Source organism: Centruroides vittatus, unplaced genomic scaffold (genome assembly GCF_030686945.1).
Source record: "Centruroides vittatus isolate TY-2023 unplaced genomic scaffold, ASM3068694v2 scaffold_149, whole genome shotgun sequence".
Lineage (NCBI taxonomy): Eukaryota > Metazoa > Arthropoda > Arachnida > Scorpiones > Buthidae > Centruroides > Centruroides vittatus.
In genome coordinates, this window is record NW_027122681.1 from 1172789 (window position 1) to 1193105 (window position 20317).

The window sequence follows — 20317 nt, forward strand, 5'->3', positions numbered from 1 at the left end:
GCATGACACAGTCCGACTGAAAATCGTTCCGATTACCGGGGTTCCGATTAATGACTCTCTACTGTACTAGGACATCGCGATAAATTGAGGCGGAGCCGGAAAGTAACGATCCCTGCACTTGTAAGGCACAGAAGTTAACGGAAAATGGCAGTTTAATCAAAATCGGCCCATTAAATTTTGACAGAAACGTGCTAGCGACCGCGGAACATCGCAAGACAAGGTCGCACGCGCTCATGAAACGACCTTATATCTCGAAAACTAAGCCACGGACCCCCATTTTTTATTACATTTTTGGATTCCTCGTCTCAATTAATACAAAATGTCACAGTTTAATCAAAATTGATCGAACAGATTTTGAGAACGTCTTTGATTTCGTAAATTTTAATCGCTTTTGGAAAGGCAACTCCATATTCCTCTCGCAGGCCTCGCGTAGATAAAAGCGCCAATCTGTTATTGCATCGTGACGCAAAAAATTACGTTCAAAAAAAACTAAGATAATGCAAATTATATTTTATATCACAGACATTTTAAAACGCATCAGACTAATGGATCGGCATAGAATCCTCCGCCTCTCACCGTAACGCATGAGATACTTCGCGCTAATGCACTCTATAATCGTAACAGAGCGCCTAATTAACGCGGTAATAATAGCAATTTACAATATAAATTGATTAAAACTGCAACGCTAGCTTCCGACCTGTTACGGTATTAAAATAGTCAACGAGTTTCATCGACACTATTCGCACATCACTTGTTAAGTCCATCAAGTTAAGCGGCTCCAACGCAATATGAAAGCCTTGGTAGTGAGTATTTTACGGAAAAATTTACTCTTCTCGTAACTTATCAGTAACACCCGTTACTTCCAGTTACTGCTTTTGGTATCTGCAACGATGGTAAATGCCGGACGAGTCGAATGAGGATGGAGCAACGCGTAATTTGTTCCACGAGCAGGTAAAGCATATACGTTACTCCACTTTCTGCGTAACTTCTCACGTTATTTCTTACAGGGATTGAACGGCCCGCATTCTTATCGTTACGGTTACGATACGGGAGACGGACCTAACCGCCAGACTAAGTATGAAGAGCGAGACGATAAGGGTATCGTTAGAGGGTCTTACACCTTTGTCGATCCTCACGGAAAAGTGCAAGTTGTAACCTACGAAGCCCACCCCAAATATGGTTTCCGGGCCAAGGGAAGTTTCGGAGTTTTCCCGCGTAAATCTTGACGTAATATTAATTAATAAATTTCATTTATGATCCAAAATGGTGCACTGTTTTAAATTTCTATTCTACCAAATAAACCTGACGGTTCCGGCTTATTTGGGATGTGTTACCGTGTGTAAAATCACTTTGTTTGCAATGTAAAAATGTGTCCGGAACTGCATTCTGGGTAAAATACTTTTTAAAATAAAACAAAAACTACACAATTTCATCTAAAGACTTTTTATTGTCACTTTATACACCTGTGTTTCAAACAGTGTAACCATAACTTTCCACTATTTGTTTGTAAGGTTCGATCCTCTTGGCCACTTTCTCTTTAGCTTGCTGGAGTAATTTCTAGAAAAATACAAAGTACATTCAGTATTTGATTTCTTAATATTTTGAAGATTAATATATAAAGCATAAATGTGTTATCAGCTGGTAGTGCATGTAAGTTGTAATCATATTCTCATTTGAAAGAAAGATCATCATCGAAGGATCAGAAGGCAAACAATATCTATGGGACGCTTACCTCGTCGTGCTTCTTCTTAGAGTAATATATAGCGGATTTCGCTTTTCTCTTCATTTCCAGCGTGGCAATTACGTTCTGATACTTCCAACCGACCTCGTGTGATAGACGACTCAACGTACAATACTGAAATTGCAAAGTGGTGTTAAAAAAAAGAGCACAAAGCCGACCATTTTTAGACAATCGAAAGTAATACCTTTCTGCGGGGATTGAGCCTCAGCACCTGGAGGGCCGAAGGTATGACCATGCGCTTCTTGTCGTACGGAAGAGGGATCCCTTCGAAAACTTTCAGTCTTTCGAGAGTGGTGTCTCCTCTCTTGGTCTTGTGAGGAAGCATTCCGCGTACCGTGCGCCAGAATATTTTACTGGGAGCCCGGAAGTGGAAGGGTCCTCTGGCAGGATTCACATTGCATCTTTTCCTCAGAAATGACAAATATTTTACTAAAAAAATAGAAATTTGCCTTTTTTAGAATACAACTGTCATCTCTTTTTAGATTTTAAATGTATCACACATGTTCAGATTTCTATTTTATCATATTTTTTGGATCAATGTAGGTAAGGAAAAAATTCTCATCATTATTTTTATCAAATTTATTTTAAAATTCACTTCAAACTTACATTTGTTACGGAAGAAACTTCCAGAGATGTTTATTCCTTCGCATCTCACCACCACCACACGCTGTCCTGAGGAAAGAAAATTAATTTGTAATGTCGTGCAACAAATTTTTAAATTGTTTATTTATAGAAATTCTCTTATCAGCTGGTAGTGCATGTAAACTATAATCACATTTTCATTCACTAAGAGATCATCATAATTTTTAAGATAAATTAACAAGAAACCCAACTCAGTAAAAACTCTTGAGTGAGACATGCCGTAGAAAACTTAACGATCAGAAAAGGAATGAACTCAAAATTTAAGTTAAGCTAGGTTCACACTGGCATACAAACCGCTATGAAACAAAGACAAACTGCCACTGTGTGTCCTTTTAGCAAGCATTCGACCAGTTTCTTAGGAGTTAATATAAATTCTTTTATGGTAAAATCATTTGAGACAGAAGTTTACACTACAGCATTTAAAAACATTCAGAACAACACGAGTGCTGCTATAACAAATGGGCACTTCGGACAATTCAGAACTCAACTTTCTACAAAGCATTAATTTGTTAATGCCACTATCCTAAATTTTGATCAACAGGTTTATCTGATCATAATGCAGTATGCTAGAGTTCCTTATTGGATCATGGCATTCTGATGTTAGTAGCATTTGAACAATTTTAAAGGCATATAAACAGTAACAAAATTGAATAGCAGGTGTTCTTTGTATCTTCAAAAACTTCTAACTTATATATGTTCATATAAAAGATCAATAATAAAATCTAGCAAATATTTTCAATTCCACAGAATTTGAGAAAGGAGATAACTTAATATATTGTTTACTCTCCATGTAACATGGCTAAAGAAACCAAATGACAATGTATACATTCAGTAATTTTATTTAGTCCATAAAAATTTCAAAAATGGCATGTTAATTTTTAAATCTGTGGCTTGAAGAATAAGGATTCAATGCACTTTATGTTGGCTCTTATTCTTCCAGGCCAGAGAAATATTAAACAATTTGTTTAGAAGTAACAAACAGATACATAAATATCTACATAATAATTGAACAACACACTGAAAAACAAAATAAGCATTTTTGAGGGCATTTCAATACAAGTCAAACATCCAACTTTCGTGATATGAAACCTCTAAGATAAAAAAACTTGTGAAGGTTAGAAAATTCTTCCCATAAAAAAACCTAAGACAAAACCACGAGCCACAGAACAGACAAAGCTGTATCTCTCACCTATCTCATTAATTCACAACTATACCTGTCAAAGAGAGAAACTAGCACTATTGAATCAAAAAGCCCAATAAACATTAGAAATGAAATCAAGCCTATCTATTGATTTATTTATCTATAAGATGATAGATTTTAGAGAAATAGTTTGTTAAATATAATCATAATTCATATTAATTAGCCCACAATGTGCTTCAAAAACAATATATATGATTAAGACTTTATAACACGCCATCACTTGATGACAAATAGTTACAATTAAACTAGAACATACCATCAAACAAGGCTAATATGTTAAAAACTAGTAAACTTTAGTAAGTCATCTTGAATACATGCATTAAATCTGGATTTAAACATCTTTCAGTTCCTAAAGGTACCAGAGAAAAGCATACAACATATTTGAAACTGAAATAACACCTCTAACTAGTGATAGTCAAGACTTTTGGGTACACTTAAATACAGTTTTTCACTACTTGAATTGGCAGAAATGTCAGACATATTGTTTTCTGTTTCCATTCACATCTATGCTTTATTTTACACATTTAGGTTCCCAGCCTAAATCCATTCCAGTTTTAAAATGAAGAGAATGCTTTACCAATGCACTAAAATTAAAAAAAAAAATACTGAAAATATCAAATACTTCACTGTTAAAAGATAAACAAAAAAGATTTGGAGAGTACCAAACTCAAATAAGTGAATCAACCAGGATATATCTAAAGTTCAGATTTTTTTGTGAGAACACAAAGAAGTTTTACTTCAAATGTGTGCTTGTTTGCCTTCTTTCTCACTTGAGAATATATACATTAATACAAAAAAAACAAGAAAGTTTCTCTACAAAAGTTCTTCATAACATGTGACATTAGAACAGCAAAACAGAAGAGACATAAAAGTGCTATAAAATTATTTACAATGATAAACAGGCAAAATAACAAAAATAGTATACTAATTTTCACCAATTTTTAAGTTATCCAGAATACCAAATTCTCTGCACATATTTGAAGTTATTGATACACTCTGTTAACAAAGGATCCACAAGCTTAGATTAGAAAAAAAAATTAGCTCATTATCTTTATTCTCCCTCACACTCTTACTGTAATCTTACATTTCCTTCACTTACGAACGTATGCAATAAATGACAGTAGTATTAGCTGTATATATGGTCACCAATAAAAACAACCACAGTAGAGCATTGATTATCTGAATACGATCAACCAAAACATCGGGTTAACCGAAAGTATTCCAATTGGCAAATTCAAATTTCTGCTAGTGCCGTGGTGTCGCAGTACTCTCTCCCTCCCCGTCAACCTAAACTGTAAGCCTACTTTAATGTACTACTTCACATAAGGTATGAATTTGTAAGATTCAAAATATATACAGTATGGTTTTGTGTTTAATATATTTTTTCATAAATGACCAGTTATCCAAACAACCCGTCCCAAATTGTTTTGGATAATTGATGCTCTACTGTATTTTTATATATTATAGTTGTTCAATTTGTCTAAAATTGGCACAAGAAACGAACCACAAATCTGTAATCGGTTCCTTTCTGATATAAACTGTATCGCAGATGCCGACTTAACCGGAGATGAACTTATAGATCTCAGGACAAAAAACTTACTACAGTTGGAGTTTAACTCAAAAAACCTTGGTGAATTCTGGAATTCAAGACAAGCTACAGTAGCTTTGCTTCCATTTGGAACAACATATCTTCGCAAACTGGAATTTTCGACACCCGTAACCGCGAAAACAAAAAGTCAAAATCGATTACTCATCCAACACGACGAAACGCACATTGCCTCATCAGATACCACACCACAGTTCAACATTCTGATTAAAGACAAACAACAATCTTCACCCCGACACGTCTTCAAAAAAATATTTTACTTTGACTTTCCTAAATTTTAAATTCATTGTATTATTACTATTTAATGCGTGAAGAAAGAACCGTTGTGTTTTTTATTTTGGTTGCTACATTTCAATTTTAATGTGATATCCTTGATACAATCTATATATAATCTGTAGACATTTCAATACATTCTCCTAATATACATTTTGAATAAATATAAATAATCAAAACATTTACAGTATTTATTTTCTAGTTATAAATGTATGTTAAATATTTTAACAGTAGTAAAACTGTATACTTACCAATTAATAAAGTTTTAGCAACAATAGCGGCAAGTCGGCCTAGCAAATGGCCGCGACCGTCGATAATAATCGGCTAAATAACAGAAATAACAAATTATAAGGCATTATACACAAAAGAGTAACCAGTCATATTCATTCAAAACAGCATTTTAGGCTTAGCTACAGAGTCCACGTTGTCGTTAGGCTTAAGTAAATAAATCTATTTCAATTTTTACTAATCTCGTACAATTAACGTTTAAACGGTTTGACGCGAAGATAGCTTACGTATTAAACTTTATTTTAAAATATATTATTCGTTATCTACAATAATAACCTATTTTACCTTACGAGTAAAGCCAGTCATAACCCTAACGTGTAAGAAAGACAAGACAAAAACGGGGTTTCCAACAAGATAACGCACGGAACGTCCCTCTGGTGGAACCTTTCTAAAAGAAATTAAACCGTAAATTTCTTTAAGTTATATTTTTTAGTAATATAAATATTGTTTTTAAAATAATAATAATAATAATAATATTTGAATTTTATTCGTTATTAATTTGTTTTACGTGATCTTTTGTTATTAACTTTTATTCCTCTCCGCCCTGCAAACAATAGGGCGGCCATACGCCTCGACATTCCCGCCAATGTTAATTCTATATTTCTACTTATCTTTACATTTTTATTAATTATTGTCGAGGTGGAGATAAATTTTGGGAGATAAAACCCAGCCAACAAAAATTAAAATAAGCAATATATTAAATACTCGGCCATCCAGCTGTCGGGTTTTTTTTTTTTTTTAACTCTTTCCGCCCTGTGGGCACTAAAAGGGCCTCTTTTAGTAGGCCCATTATGGGTTCGGCCAGGCCCACAATGGGGCGACCGGGTGGTGAGGGACGGGGCCCGACATATCCGAACGGACCACCCCCCGAAAAATTCCTGGGGATTATTCGACCCGTTCGGATTTGATCCCGGGTCCCCCAGAGCGGTAGGCTGCCACCTTGACCGCTCGGCCATCCGGCCGTCTCCAGCTGTCGGGTGTGGGGATAGGAGATTGAACACACCCGTACCATAAACATCGTTGTAGTGCATTTATTCAATGTATCATGATTAAATTCTACGTTTGATTATGTTTATAGGATAGCGGGGTGGATTACCCCTATAAACATCAATAAAGTACATTGTCATCGGACTTACGTACAGTATGTCTTCAAAGCTTTTGGACTTCCATCTTGATTAGAAGTGGATGTAATTTGAATTTCAATATTTGAGGACGATAAAAAGCAAGTTAAACTTGGGTTGAATACTTGATGGCCAAAGCGTTAAGGCGTTGGCTTACCGCTCTGGGAATTCCATGCGGGCAAAAAATCCCAGAAAATTTTTGGAGGGAGGTTGTTTCTTTTGTAGGTCTGGCCGAACTCAGTGTCCACAGGGAATCAAAATAAAAAAGGACTGTTTTTATGTACACGACAGAAATATGAATATAGCGCGGCTCGCTCTATAATTTTTCAAGAACACGGAGTCATGAAAGTGCATACCTATTGTAATTAAAACATTTTTTTTAATACACACGTTCATAGAAAACTAATCTAAACCAAATTATGAAGCTAATTCAGTAAGTGTAATTTTGGATAAAGCAGCTTTAATATTAATATATTTGCATAAGAATCGATTCTTCTTCTTTTTCTTTCACAGTTTAATATGGAGATTATAGCCTTTGCGGCTCTTTCTCCGACCAACGTTGCCAGTTGCTAAGCGAAACGACCAGCGAGGCTAATGTAGCGCTCCAGCGCCGCCACGTGCTGACTAGGAGTGATGGAGGCTGGCGGCCAGTAGACAGGCGTCAGCGTGCGCACTAGAGACATGTTAAGGGTCATCGTGTTGCCGAGGTCCCTGCGGGCTGTAGTGTATTTGGGGCAATGAAGCCAGTAATGTAGTGTAGTTTCCGCTGCGCCACAATGGGAGCACCCCGGAGAGTCGTGTAGGTGCCGTGAGTACAGAAAAGCATGTAACGGGGCCGTCTCGGTCCGAAGCCGGGCCAAAAGCGTCTCCGCGTGGCGAGACGACGCGCAACTGTACCTCCAGGGGGCGAACGGACGAAGGTTGTCCCGGCCTTTGTTGCGGAGTGCCGCTGACCAGGAATCCGTCAGGGTGCCGATGGTGGTGTCCTGCATGGCCCGGGGGAGGTCGCGTGGCGTGAGGGGTCTCCAGATGGAGCCACTGAACGGGTCGCGGCGGGCCGCTTTGTCGGCCGCCTCGTTGATCGGAATGTTGGTATGGCCCGGTGTCCAGCCGATGACGATGGGCACCGTGTGGGCGCTGACAATAGCCGCGAGATCGATGATGATAGGTGGTGATGAGAACGAGACGTTGGCCATAGCCTGGATGACCGAGCGGCGGTCGGAGAAGATGACGGTGGGTTTGGCCAGCGGGACGCTGATGTGGATTGCGTGCAGGATGCCCTGGGCTTCTGCCCCGAAGACGCTGCAGTTATTGTGCAGGGACCAGGCCTCTGTTTTGTTTGTGTTCGAGAAGACAACGCCAATGGCGGTCCGAGTACAGGATTTGAACGCATCCGCGCCTAGGCAGAGCCAGCCCGGCCATTTTGCAGCGACAGTCTCCCGGAAACGGACGCTCGTGACGGCTGGTGGGTCGGTGGATGAAGTGGGATAGTCGATAAGAATCGATTACACCACCCGTTTCATTTTAAACGGATTACGTCATTGGTTTGCTTTTACAGCTATACTAAGTCGCGTTACAAGGCAATGCGCCTTTTATAATTTTTAATTGCATTTTTTTTTTTAAATTAAAAGTATATTATTAAAAATAGAGTGACACAATAAACCGGTATACTTCAATTTTAATATTTGGTGTAATCAATCATGATAAACGTTACTCTGACTTGACCACCAGGGGGCTTTAACAGACAACTGGTAATGGGATCAAAAACTTACATCTCGTTTGGACTCCAGCTCATCTAGGCATCAGAATCAATGAAAAGGTTGATGCCCTCGCCAAAAGTTACCCGTCCACCTCTGTCAACTCCAACTACATCACACCTGAAGACCTCTCCGTGATCTTGCGCTATGATCACCAACAGAACATGGAAGACGACTGGAATCACTACCGTAACCACTCCAATTACCCCTGGCTGAACGACTCTTTGCATACCAGCATTCCCTCCATCACCAATCGCTACATGAACGTCCTCGTCAACCGCGCCAGGACCAACTCGCTGCTTACGAATCACTTTCTCTTCTCCCAGAAAATCAAAAAGACGGACAAATGTAGTACTTGCCCCGACCAGATCGACACGTCTTCGCATCGTCTCGACTACTGCCCCAATTTCAACAATATCCAGCAAAAAATTCTAAACGACTATCCTCTCACCACGTCACATAACCCCAAGATCTCCAACAATCTTAACCTCAATCCTCTCTCCACCTGTCAGGAAGCTCTGACTATTTTTTTTAAAGAGTACATCAAAGCATTCCGCTACTAGTGGGCGTCACCGCTGCTCCCATCAATACACTCCTACAAGCTGTTGCCTGACTTCACCGCTAGAGGACGACCAGCCAGCAACTAAACATCTACGGGACGCTTAAGCCTCGCAGCAAGCGTCCAACCGACAATATTAAGAAGAAGGGATCAAACAACGTGGCATTGAGTGTATACACTCCATCTCTAACGTTCCCCATTAAATTAATATTTATAAAACTATACCGTCATTTAAATATATTATATATACTTATAATCCAAGAAAGATAGATTACACTACTTATTTGTATAATATCTACACAAAAACAACAAAATAAAATCAACTTTTTTTTGTTTTAAATTTTATTATGCTCAATGATTAAATACATAATATAAATGACTAGTAACAGAAAAAAAATCAATATTCTTTAAAATAACAATTTAATGAGCAAGGAACAGTGAACCAAAAATTAAAGGATCTCCAGGAACTTCCTGTTGTTTTTATAATTGTAAAAGTTACATTAAGTTTTACAAATGGCCAAAGCGGCAAAGGCATCGGATCACAGATCCGAGAGACCCGGTTCGAGTCGAAGTCGGACCTTCAGAAATTCTCGTGGGTTATCCGACTCGAAAGCGTTTGACCGTGCCTTCACCAGACCGTTCCGTCGCGGGCCTGGCCGAACCAATAAAACGAATGAGAGAAACACTCGGTATTCAATAAAATATAATTTGGTGTATTATTTATTCAGAACTATGAAATAATATTTTTTAGCTTTTAAAAGTTTCTACTATATTATACCATCTATATCATAACAACATTGAAATTTCGAATATCAAAGCTATCACATTTGAATTTCTATGTGAAATTTGTAGATTTGGAATGTCTCAAATGATAACCATCAATTCTGCAACAAGATATATATATAAAAAATACTATATTTATATACAATAGATATTAATTTTGTCCTATTGAAAGAGGAAAGGCACCTTGTTTTCGTGATGGTTGTAATTAATTCGAAGTCAATTTTACCAATGTTTTATATTGATTTTTTATCGCTTACACACAAAATTCTTATTTGCGCACTCAAAATTATTATTTTCTGTGTTTTTTTAATCCGTAGATGCTTTCTCTTAAGGAACATTATTAATTACAAATAACAATCATTTCTGTTTATATTAAACTTTCCTACTTAACTATTTGGAATGTATATTTATTCAAAAAATTAGCACATTATCTCACTAACATTTTATGCTATTATTCTTTTTGTAATTATTCTGAAATATCAGAATATTAACTATATATTAACAACTACCTAGTGGCAGCTTTAGGCATAGGAAACCTAGGCTTTATGTAGTGTCTCGGAATTGCAAATATATGCTTGCTTGTCAGTCCTCAACCTCAAATCCTCTTAGATCCTCCTCAACTTTCTAGAATCCTCTCCAACTCTGTAGAATCTTCACATTGTAGTATCAAGTATCACATAACACAAACCCTTTTATAAAAGGTTTATAAGTCCATAGTTGCCTAAGGCCTCGCACAATCTAAAGCCACCACTACAACTACCTTTAATTCTATAACAAATAAATTTTCTTAAATCCTTCAAAAACATGCAACTATGAGTATATAAACTGTAAAAACTATTCGGATAACAATATTGCACGTATCGCACCTTCATTGCATCTTACTTGATAACTTTGGCATGATTAGATATAAAATAAAACAGTATATTATGCTCATCAGATCACATTTAACAAAATTTATGCCATACAAATGAAAATGACATTATTTAGTTTCTTATTAATTGCTTTAAATGTGTGAGAACATTGATATAAATGAATGTAAAATAGCAGTAAGTTATATTATCCTTGCATTTATAACCGGTATAAACAATTACGATAACTTTTGACACCATTAAAGTCAGTATTTATGAAAAAGCACTGTAAAAAATTAAAAAATTTAGCTTTATTTATTGATTTTGACACTATCCTTTTTATACACGGGTATGTGCTGCTTAACGACTGATACATTACGAGAAAAGTGTGTTTTAAGTACACCATAAAGTGTACTTAGAGAAACCAATATGGTATAGTTCAACATTCATATAAACTATACGTAACATAATAGTAAGTATTTACATATACAAACATATTTAAGCATAAAAGAGATGCAAACAGCTACAAATTTTTCAGTTCCATTATAACGTTAAGAGATTGCCATCATACATATGGGCTGTTAAGCACCATGTACCGGTATATAATCAAGTCCAAAATTCTACATTAAAAAAATCATTTAATACCGGATGATTTCGGGCTTTAACCCGGCTAATTACAAATTATTTATCCGTAGAAATTTGTACTCGCGGTAAATTCGCAGTTTGATTTCTACGAAATGAAAACATAAATCGCTAATGTTATAAATATAACATTTCTTTGATATCAGAATAGTTTATGTCGGAATAAACTATGCAAGAATAAATAGCTTAATGGTGTCAAAATCAAATTTTTAATCCCTCAATAAAATTTACATTAAACAAACAAAATTCAATATTCTCATATAAAATATGAATGCTCCTGATTGTCGTTTAATAAATAATTGTAAAATTATAAATACAATGCTTGATTTAAGCTTAAATTATAAATACTGTATATGTATATCTATAACAAAACTAAATATTAAATAATATATATATAAATAATAATAAAATTTCTATAAAATTTATGTACATATCACAAATCACTCCCTAAATACGCATAAAATTTTTGAGCAAACATTTCAAGATGACGAGCAGAAAGAGGTAATGAGTTTGAATAATCGACCGGTCTGGATGTAGATTTTCCTTTATGTTGTTCCCTTTGTTTCTTTCTCAGCCATCTGAAATGCAAAAATTTTAAGTTATAAAATTTGGTATCGGGTAAATATATATACAGTAGACCCTCTATAACACGGTAGATACGTTCCGTGTTATATGAATCCGTGTTGTACGAGTCACTTAAATACATGAGCCAATCACAGCCCGGCACATGTGCAGTTTAGGGGCTATGGCTGTTTGAAAGGTTTTCTTCCATAAAATTAATCGATTCTAGACTAATTTGACTCAACATTTCCAAATCATGTATAATTTTTTGGGAATAATCCATATAAACTATGCTATAAACAAAAAATTGTAGGATTACTTACCGAGTGCGCACCGTTCGAAGACGCCATTGCTTAAGTTTGTTTTCGTCGCAGAGCGGCTTGTCAAACGGCGAACGCGTGTTTCCTGATTAGCAAATTTTTCGCAGAAAAATAACTTAACTTTGGAGACATCATTAATAAAAATATAATTTTTATGGCCATTGAATAATAAATGTTTTTTAGTAGGTCCAGTGCTAGTTTAAACTCAACGGTTTGTGCAACATCCGCTGTTGGTCCAGATTTGACCAATCCTGTCATGACACGAGTCGGCGATGACGTTTTATGGTGTTATACAAGTCTCTTTTAATGTGTTATATGAATACGATCGCATTGTTTTTGCCGTGTTATACGAATCCGTGTTATAGGGGGGGTCTACTGTATATATTTTTAGAAGAAAAAATTACTTTTTAAATGCTTTATTAGCATCCAACTTTTTACGATTATCTTGCGAGGTTTCCTCTTTTTGTAGCTGGTTGATTATTTTGTCTACGTACAGTTGCTCCTCTTTCTTTTCCAACCACATTCGAAAAGCTTCGTCCGCTTCTTTGCTGTTTCTCTTTGGTTCCGACTAATAAAATCTTAATTGAATTAAAATTTTAATAATAATACTGGGAGATCAAACGAAAAGTTTGCTTGTAAACGGTAAACTTGGCAATGCCGTGCTTGTTACTACCTTGTTAAGTATCATTTAAATACTTAAATCTTAAACATTTATTTATGCACTTGAGGAGCGGCATGTAAAATTTGAAATAAATGAATTAGTTGAACACGACGAGTCGGTCGGGCAGTCCCAATTACTGGAATTGCCCAGTTTACTTCCAAGTAAACTTTTCATTTGATCACACTGTAGGAAAGTCAAAAAATATATTTAAAATGATAAGAAACATCAAACAAGTTTGAATTTGTCCATCTATGTTCATGCATTCTGTCTGTCTATTTTTCAACATAATCATTTTTGTACAGAGGCATTTATTGTTATAGTCATCATGAAATTGAATGGTAGAAAGAGGACTTGTTCGATATCTTCATTAAACTAGAAATATATGCCTCAAGAGTGCTACTTCACGTTGAGGACTAAATGAAAGACAGACAATGTCAGGAATTTCAAATATTCATGCAATCCAGTGTTACGAGCAATGTGCTGCCAGCGTTACTGTCCAATGCCAGCACTCCCTTTGACAATAAGCAAGTTGTCTTGTGAAGAGACCCAACTTTTCGGTCTGATGAACTTTTCGAGAGTCAAATGTCAGGTTCATTCCAGGATGCATCAAACAGCATATTGGTGAACCATGATGTACTAAAATATGTTCCAATATTTACTGAGAACTGATGCACTGATGCACATTGCACCCACTGGACTGTGGATATGGTGAGCTTTGATGAAGTAATATGGCTTCCTCCATGGTTATACTGTGGTATTAACAGTTTTAATATTTGTCTGTGTTAATCCAAGCTATTTTGACAAAATAAGTCTACAGATGCTAATATAGCACTGTTTGCTTCTGCTATCTTGTTAGGTTGCTGGATGTTCCAGTAAAAGCTTATTAGCCAGTGCATCGGTTGTGGATGAGACTAAATGCATACTGGAATGTATCCATTGGTTATGTCTACAAGATGCATCTTTGAATCAGTGGCGTAGCAAACATAACTGGCACCTGGGGCACGACACTTTATTGGCGTCTTCCTCCCTTCTCCAGAAATACAGTTTGTCTTGGAGACCATTTGGGTGCCCCTCTGCGAGTGGTGCCTGAGGCATGATACACCCCCTTGCACCCCCCTCGCTATGGCACTGCTTTGAATCCCTGATCTAATGCCATGATAAGTGCCTCAGTAGATGAGATTACTATATTGAAAAATAGACATACCTACATCTGGTTTACATTTTCACACTGCAACTTGCTCACATTCAAAATATAAAAATAAATAATCTTATTTTCATATTAAACTTACTTTCTCATCACTGACTTTACTCTTTTCTGTACTTTTGGTCTGGCTTGCTGCTTTCTTCCTCATAAGCCAAGCTTCATAAGCTTGTTCGGATTCTCTTTTTTTTTGCAACTTATCTTGTTCAATTTCCATTTCTTTCATTTTCTTTTGTAGAGCCTTTTCTTTATTTCGATGTCTCAATTCTTCTAGCTCTTCTTGAGAAAGCCCATATTGCGATCTTGGATTACCCTTGTAATTTGGTAATTTTTTTGAAGGTTGTTCGCCAGTCTGCTTGGATTTTGAAGATGACACTTTTGTTTTCGAGTGCTTCGGTGATGATTTAGGTAGTGCCGAATTGGATTTTTTTGAATTCTTGAATAAAGATGTAGAAGGTGGTTCATATCTTTTCAGATTGAAAATTTCTTCCATTGATTTGGAATGTTTACTTTGAGAATTATTAGGACAACTTTTTATATCTTTTTTTAAAACCGACATAGCATCGGAAACAGAAATCTTACTTTCGGGAGCTTCTAAAACCTCTACTTCTTGCTCTTCGACCGGTTTATTATGTGATAAAGTTGAATTATCCTCAACTTCAAAATCATTTTCTTTGATTTCCTCAATTAAATCTTCGTGCTTATCACTTTGCACGTAATCATCCGAATTTTCAGATTTTAAGTTATCATCATTTTTAGATTCAGAAATATCATTTTTTTCATCATCGTCAGACTTGATTTCTTCATTTTCTATTTCTTCCATTTCAAATTCATTTCTTTCTTCTACATTTGGAGTGTATTGTATAATCTCTTCCGTTTCCAATTCCTTCTCTTCCTGATGATCATCATTGTTATTATTGTGTATCTCATTTAATTGAAGTTCTTCTTCATTTAACTCGTGCCTTTCACTCTCACTTTCGGCTTGTTTTTCATTCTTGTCTTTTACTTGAGGATTGCCAATTTCAATTATATTTTCTTCGCTTAATTGAGACTCTACGTTTTCAACTGCATTTTCGTCATTTAATTGAGAGTCTTTACTTTCGGTTTCATTATCCGATTCAAAATCATTATTTTCGTAATCGTCAATGTTAGTGTTTGATTCGGGTTCGTTAGTCTTCTCAACTGTTCCTTGAACTACAGTATCATCAGAATTATCCTCTAAATTTGACTCATTATCTTCACTTATATCTTCCAACTTTGAATTTTCACAATGTAATGGCACAAATTCGTTATCAAAACCATATACATCATTTTCAAAATGTTCAAATGATGGCCTTTGTGATGCCGTTTGAATTTCTTCTAAGCTTTTCTCATTTATATCTTCGTCCTCTGAAAAGTCGGGACTAACCGGAGGAGTGCACGACACAACCTCGACGAGTCTGTCACGAAAGGTTACGTGACGAACTCGATCAGATTCGATTGGCGTTTCGTCGGCTTGAAACTGAATATTTGCATCTATTAGTTTTGCTCTTATTTTATCTTGAAGTTGATCTAAAAAGATCAAAAAATGAAATAAACAAATGACTATTTAATATGACCAAATACATTATTTATCTTAAAGCATTCTCTAAAAACTAAATAATGCATATATGCAATGACTGATATGAAAGTGTATTATTTTAATAGGGGTTCTTATTACTCAAATTCAAGTTGACTGCTGACTTGAAAAACCTATATTTGTAAATTATCTGTAAAGTAAATACATAATAGATAACTTGTAACTAAATTATTATTGTCGTAAAATAATAATATTTCACGACAATAATAATTCATACGGCTACATTCACCGTCTGCAGCGAAACTAATTAAATGAATAAAAATAGAAGCAAAATTTTATACTTATGAACACGAAGCAAATGCTTTTGAATGAAGGTTTTGCTTCAGTAATAAGTATTCCATATGAATAAAAGCAAGCATTTTTACTTTGAATCATATCCTTTAAAATTCATGCATCTAGTCAGATGTAGACTCAATTGCAAGAAGTATTGTTTGTTGTTGCTTTTATCTAGGTTTATTTTCTGTTAATGTTTAACAATGGCCGAAATAATTAATCTAAGGCAGGTTGAATATTATAAACTTCGATCCTCTTTAATTAATTGGGTTAATATTATGCTATAATTATTAATTATAAACTAAATAATTTGGTACTAGTGGTAGATGTTAAGCACCATCTCTTATCTAAATTAATAATTTATTAAATAATTTAGAACATTCTGTAAGAAAAAAACTACCCGGAGTGGGACGTGAACCCACAACTTACTCTTACCGTGCGGTGCACTTGCCAGTTATGCCATCTGGACCTCAAGCAAGTCTACTTCCAGATGTATTTAAATTTAGATATAACCATTCACGGTTGCTTACAGTGCCAACTGGCAAGTGCACCACACAATAAACAAAGGTTATGGGTTCAAGTTCCACTCTAAGCTAGTTCTTTTCTTCCAGAATGTTATAATAATTTATTAAATAATTTAGAATTATTAATTTTGATAAGAGATGACACCTAATGTCAATCTCTAGTACCAAATTGCTTAGTTTCTAATTATTAAGGAGCAATTATTTATTGTGTCATCACAATGTCGAGCTGCAATTTTTAATCATATTTTTAATTTATTTCATTTAAAATATATGCTCTTCACCAGTAGTCAAACTTATGTAGTCTTTTACCCTAGTGCCAACACTTTTATAAACTATTCTATTTCAGTGTTTGCTTCAGGAGAAACTTTTAGGTGGTTGACCTACAAAGTTAGCTGGCTGTTACCGCAAATTTCTTTATGAACAGTACTTAATAACAACTCATATTATAACACTCAATAGATACTAATTGATAGTTCAGTTATCATCATTAAAGTAAAAAATAATTTCTATTTTATTTTATTTGACTGGCTTTTTCAAGAATTGTTTGAAACTTGTTATCAAGATGAAAAAAGAAGGTAAAATACATTCACTTCACTAAATGAAAAGATAACTTTATAAAATTTAAGTTATAGTTAAAATTATACATAATGTTTTGATTGATGTAATATTAAAAGAGGACCAATATTGTCTGAAATGCATATCCACTGAAACAATAAAGCCTGTATCCATCTTCGTTGTGTGTTCCTGTATGATTCATTCTCTCAAGCAATTTTATGCTTACTTCTATCAATTGAAATGATAACAAGAAGCAATCGAGTACAAGATTTTGCCGAGAAACAGTTTCCATTATTGAAACGGTTTTGGCTACCTCAAAAGCAGACTCGAGATTGAACATACTTGTCATAGATCGGTTTATTTCTTGGTTTACATCTTTTCAACTCTCATTTCCTATTCTATCAAATCCAAAAAAAAAAACCTTCTATTTGCCTACACTTCCTTCCTTCCTTAATTTGCAAATAATACAATTGCTTTGCTTGAGAGAGTAAGAAAATTTAGCAAGTCACTCAATCAGCTAAAACCAGTTTGGGGAGAACACTGCTATCTTAAACAATTGTAAGTGTTCCAATTTAAATTCTCTCAGACAGGCATCGACTTATATCTCTGCCATTTACGAGGACATCCTCTAACTCGTAAGATTGGTCCTTGCTGGTGTCAAACAAAACTAATGAAATTCACAAAAGAAAACGTTAGTTTACATCATGAAGAAAATGACACCCAGCAATATCGACATTTCTAAATTCACTCGAATGTATAAATTGTGGATTAAAAGCCAAATGACACAAATAACTGCCCACGTGAAGCAATCTGATAACAATATTTAGGATAAGACTGCACTAGTAACATTCATATCTTCGATTCCAGAAACAGCCATTTTGTCATAAAGGAACCAGTCAAAACATCCAGTGAAAGTAAGAATAATGATTACATCATTCTCATTTAACTAACGTACCCTCAGAACATTGTGACGAGGGCACATAGCAGTCTCTTTACCAAGATCAATATTCACCAGGCTATAACTCTTATAGCAGCATTGACAGAACACATTTTGGTTAAATGAAAAAAAACTGATAAAAATATAACATAGCTACAGATTCTTTGCAGTGTATAGCTGGTAAATTATATGGTTCCCATATTCTTATAGAAACTACCTAACAATCTCAATTAATTAAAGAAATTAGTCATTTAAATATCTAACAAGGATGAACTAGCCACTATATTTTAATCCGACGAGTTAATCGACGAACTTTTAACCGCGGGTGAAGTTTTGACCCATTAACTGGGTCAAAAATGTTATTAACATACCTTAACTTCACCCACAGTTAAATGTGCATTGATTAATTCGTTTATAATTTTCTCTCGAAAATTCGACAATATGTGCTTAATTATAAAGCGTATAAATATCAAATATTAAAATAATAATAATTTTACATAGTCATAAGTAATTAAATATAATTTGGAAAAAATAATTTGGTATTAACAGTAACTGAGTTGTTAAGGAGATTTCATTTATAATTGTTATGGCATCAGATTATGTTTACATGTATGACTCAATCAATGATGAAAGAAATGATGATTATTGAGTCATAACTATCAAAACAAAATAATGCATGAGTAACCATACATCTTATGACTCATGCAACTCTTTAATAACATAATAGAGTAATTCTACAATACTGATATTAAAAAAAATATCAACATAACTAGGAAATTAGTCATATTAACATTAAATAATTTATGTCATACAAGTACTTAAAAACAAATAATTTATGTCATAGAAAATGTATATTACCTAGAATTTAGTACAATAATTCACCGAAATCATTTCAAAAATTACATCATAACCAATAACCGGGACCGTCGAGATGGAAGAACCGTAGATTTTCCCCGGCCCAGAGAAATCTTAGGAGCCTGCGGTTAAACTAATCGTAACATTTACAATCGGAATCGGACTACAAAAATACACCGTTGGTGATATTATATTGGAATGTTGATAAAATTGTTCTATTCAAAGACCGATTCTATGATCAAATATTAAAAACAAGAAAAACCGAGGACAATCCCCGGAAATAGAGGATGTCTAGTAATCCCGCTGTAGTGGTTCCCATCCCTATAAAATTAATGTTATTTTTACTAACAGAAAATAAAATCTTTAAGACTTCTTCTTATTAATAAAGAAAGGGTCTAAATATTTCATTTGTTCAAAAGATAAGATAGCTAAAGTGCCCGTGAAGAGGCAAAAAGGGGTTCACTCTACCCCCAGGCTCCGTACAAGCTCTCGACGGCCCTGCCAATAATTAATCAAATGTAATATTTTAATAATTGAGTTGTTAAGTAGATCTCAATTACGGCATTCATTTTTCTTGAATAATTTAACATATTTAGAAATAAGAACCATTTTGCATTAAGTAACCTGCTCACCCGCAAAATCTTCTTCGAAACCGTCATCTTCCGAATTAGTAAAGTCGTACAAAGAATCTAAACTCGTATCCATCTCTCTATGTTCGAGCATCAAACTGTCGACGTTCGGCTGTTTAACGACGGATATCGGACTATCGGATTCTACGACGGTCCTGTCAATGTTCTCCTTCATGTTTCCTATCTATTATTCTTTATAATAAGTAAGAAACCACCTGAAATTATATTTTAAAAAAATCATTTATAACTACTATTGCATCATCATTTACTTGCTGTATGTGTGTTGGAATATCATTATATCAGATAAGTGCTTTAAGTATAACCTTTATTCCATTTATTTACATGTACACATGTACAATTTACCTAAAAATTAAATTCTACTTTTAATTACTTATAATTTTATACACCAATTAATTGAATGTAATTTAAAAATCATCAATTTTCTGTATTTTAATTGGTAGAAACTAATTTTAGGTGTATTATACACATGTGTAGTAGATACATGTGTTCACACAAATGGATTGAAATTGATTATTTTATATTTAAAAATAATAATATATTTAATTTATTATTATATTTACTTAACATATATAATATAATAATAATTCATTTGAAATTAAAAAAATATATTTACCCGAGAGAACAGAAAATTAACATGACACACTTTCAAGATCTAACAGTAAACTATGGCAGCATCGACAATTTAAAAATGAATGTATCAA

At 34.6% G+C, this 20317-nt stretch overlaps 2 protein-coding genes across 3 annotated transcripts; both read right to left on the bottom strand.

Annotated features, from left to right (window-relative positions):
• Positions 1–1427: 1427 nt before the first annotated feature.
• Positions 1428–6127, bottom strand: RpL13A (ribosomal protein L13A). The gene is made up of 6 exons (XM_067285053.1): positions 6037–6127; positions 5715–5787; positions 2348–2413; positions 1926–2170; positions 1733–1855; positions 1428–1557 (listed from the first exon to the last, which is right to left on the bottom strand). The coding sequence occupies exons 1-6, from the start codon at positions 6055–6057 to the stop codon at positions 1471–1473; spliced, it is 615 nt and encodes a 204-aa protein (XP_067141154.1). The 5' UTR covers positions 6058–6127; the 3' UTR covers positions 1428–1470.
• Positions 6128–11624: 5497 nt separating this feature from the next.
• LOC136987307 (coiled-coil domain-containing protein 181-like) lies at positions 11625–20290 on the bottom strand. 2 transcript variants are annotated; one of them, XM_067285028.1, is made up of 5 exons: positions 20230–20290; positions 19599–19810; positions 14293–15755; positions 12747–12910; positions 11625–12039 (listed from the first exon to the last, which is right to left on the bottom strand). In XM_067285028.1, exons 2-5 carry the CDS (start codon positions 19768–19770, stop codon positions 11895–11897), a joined length of 1944 nt encoding a protein of 647 aa, XP_067141129.1. In that variant the 5' UTR covers positions 19771–19810; positions 20230–20290; the 3' UTR covers positions 11625–11894. The 2 variants fall into 2 exon arrangements, with proteins under 2 accessions (XP_067141129.1, XP_067141131.1); XM_067285030.1 differs by having other exon boundaries at positions 11903–12039; positions 12747–12920.
• Between the last annotated feature and the right edge of the window lie 27 nt (positions 20291–20317).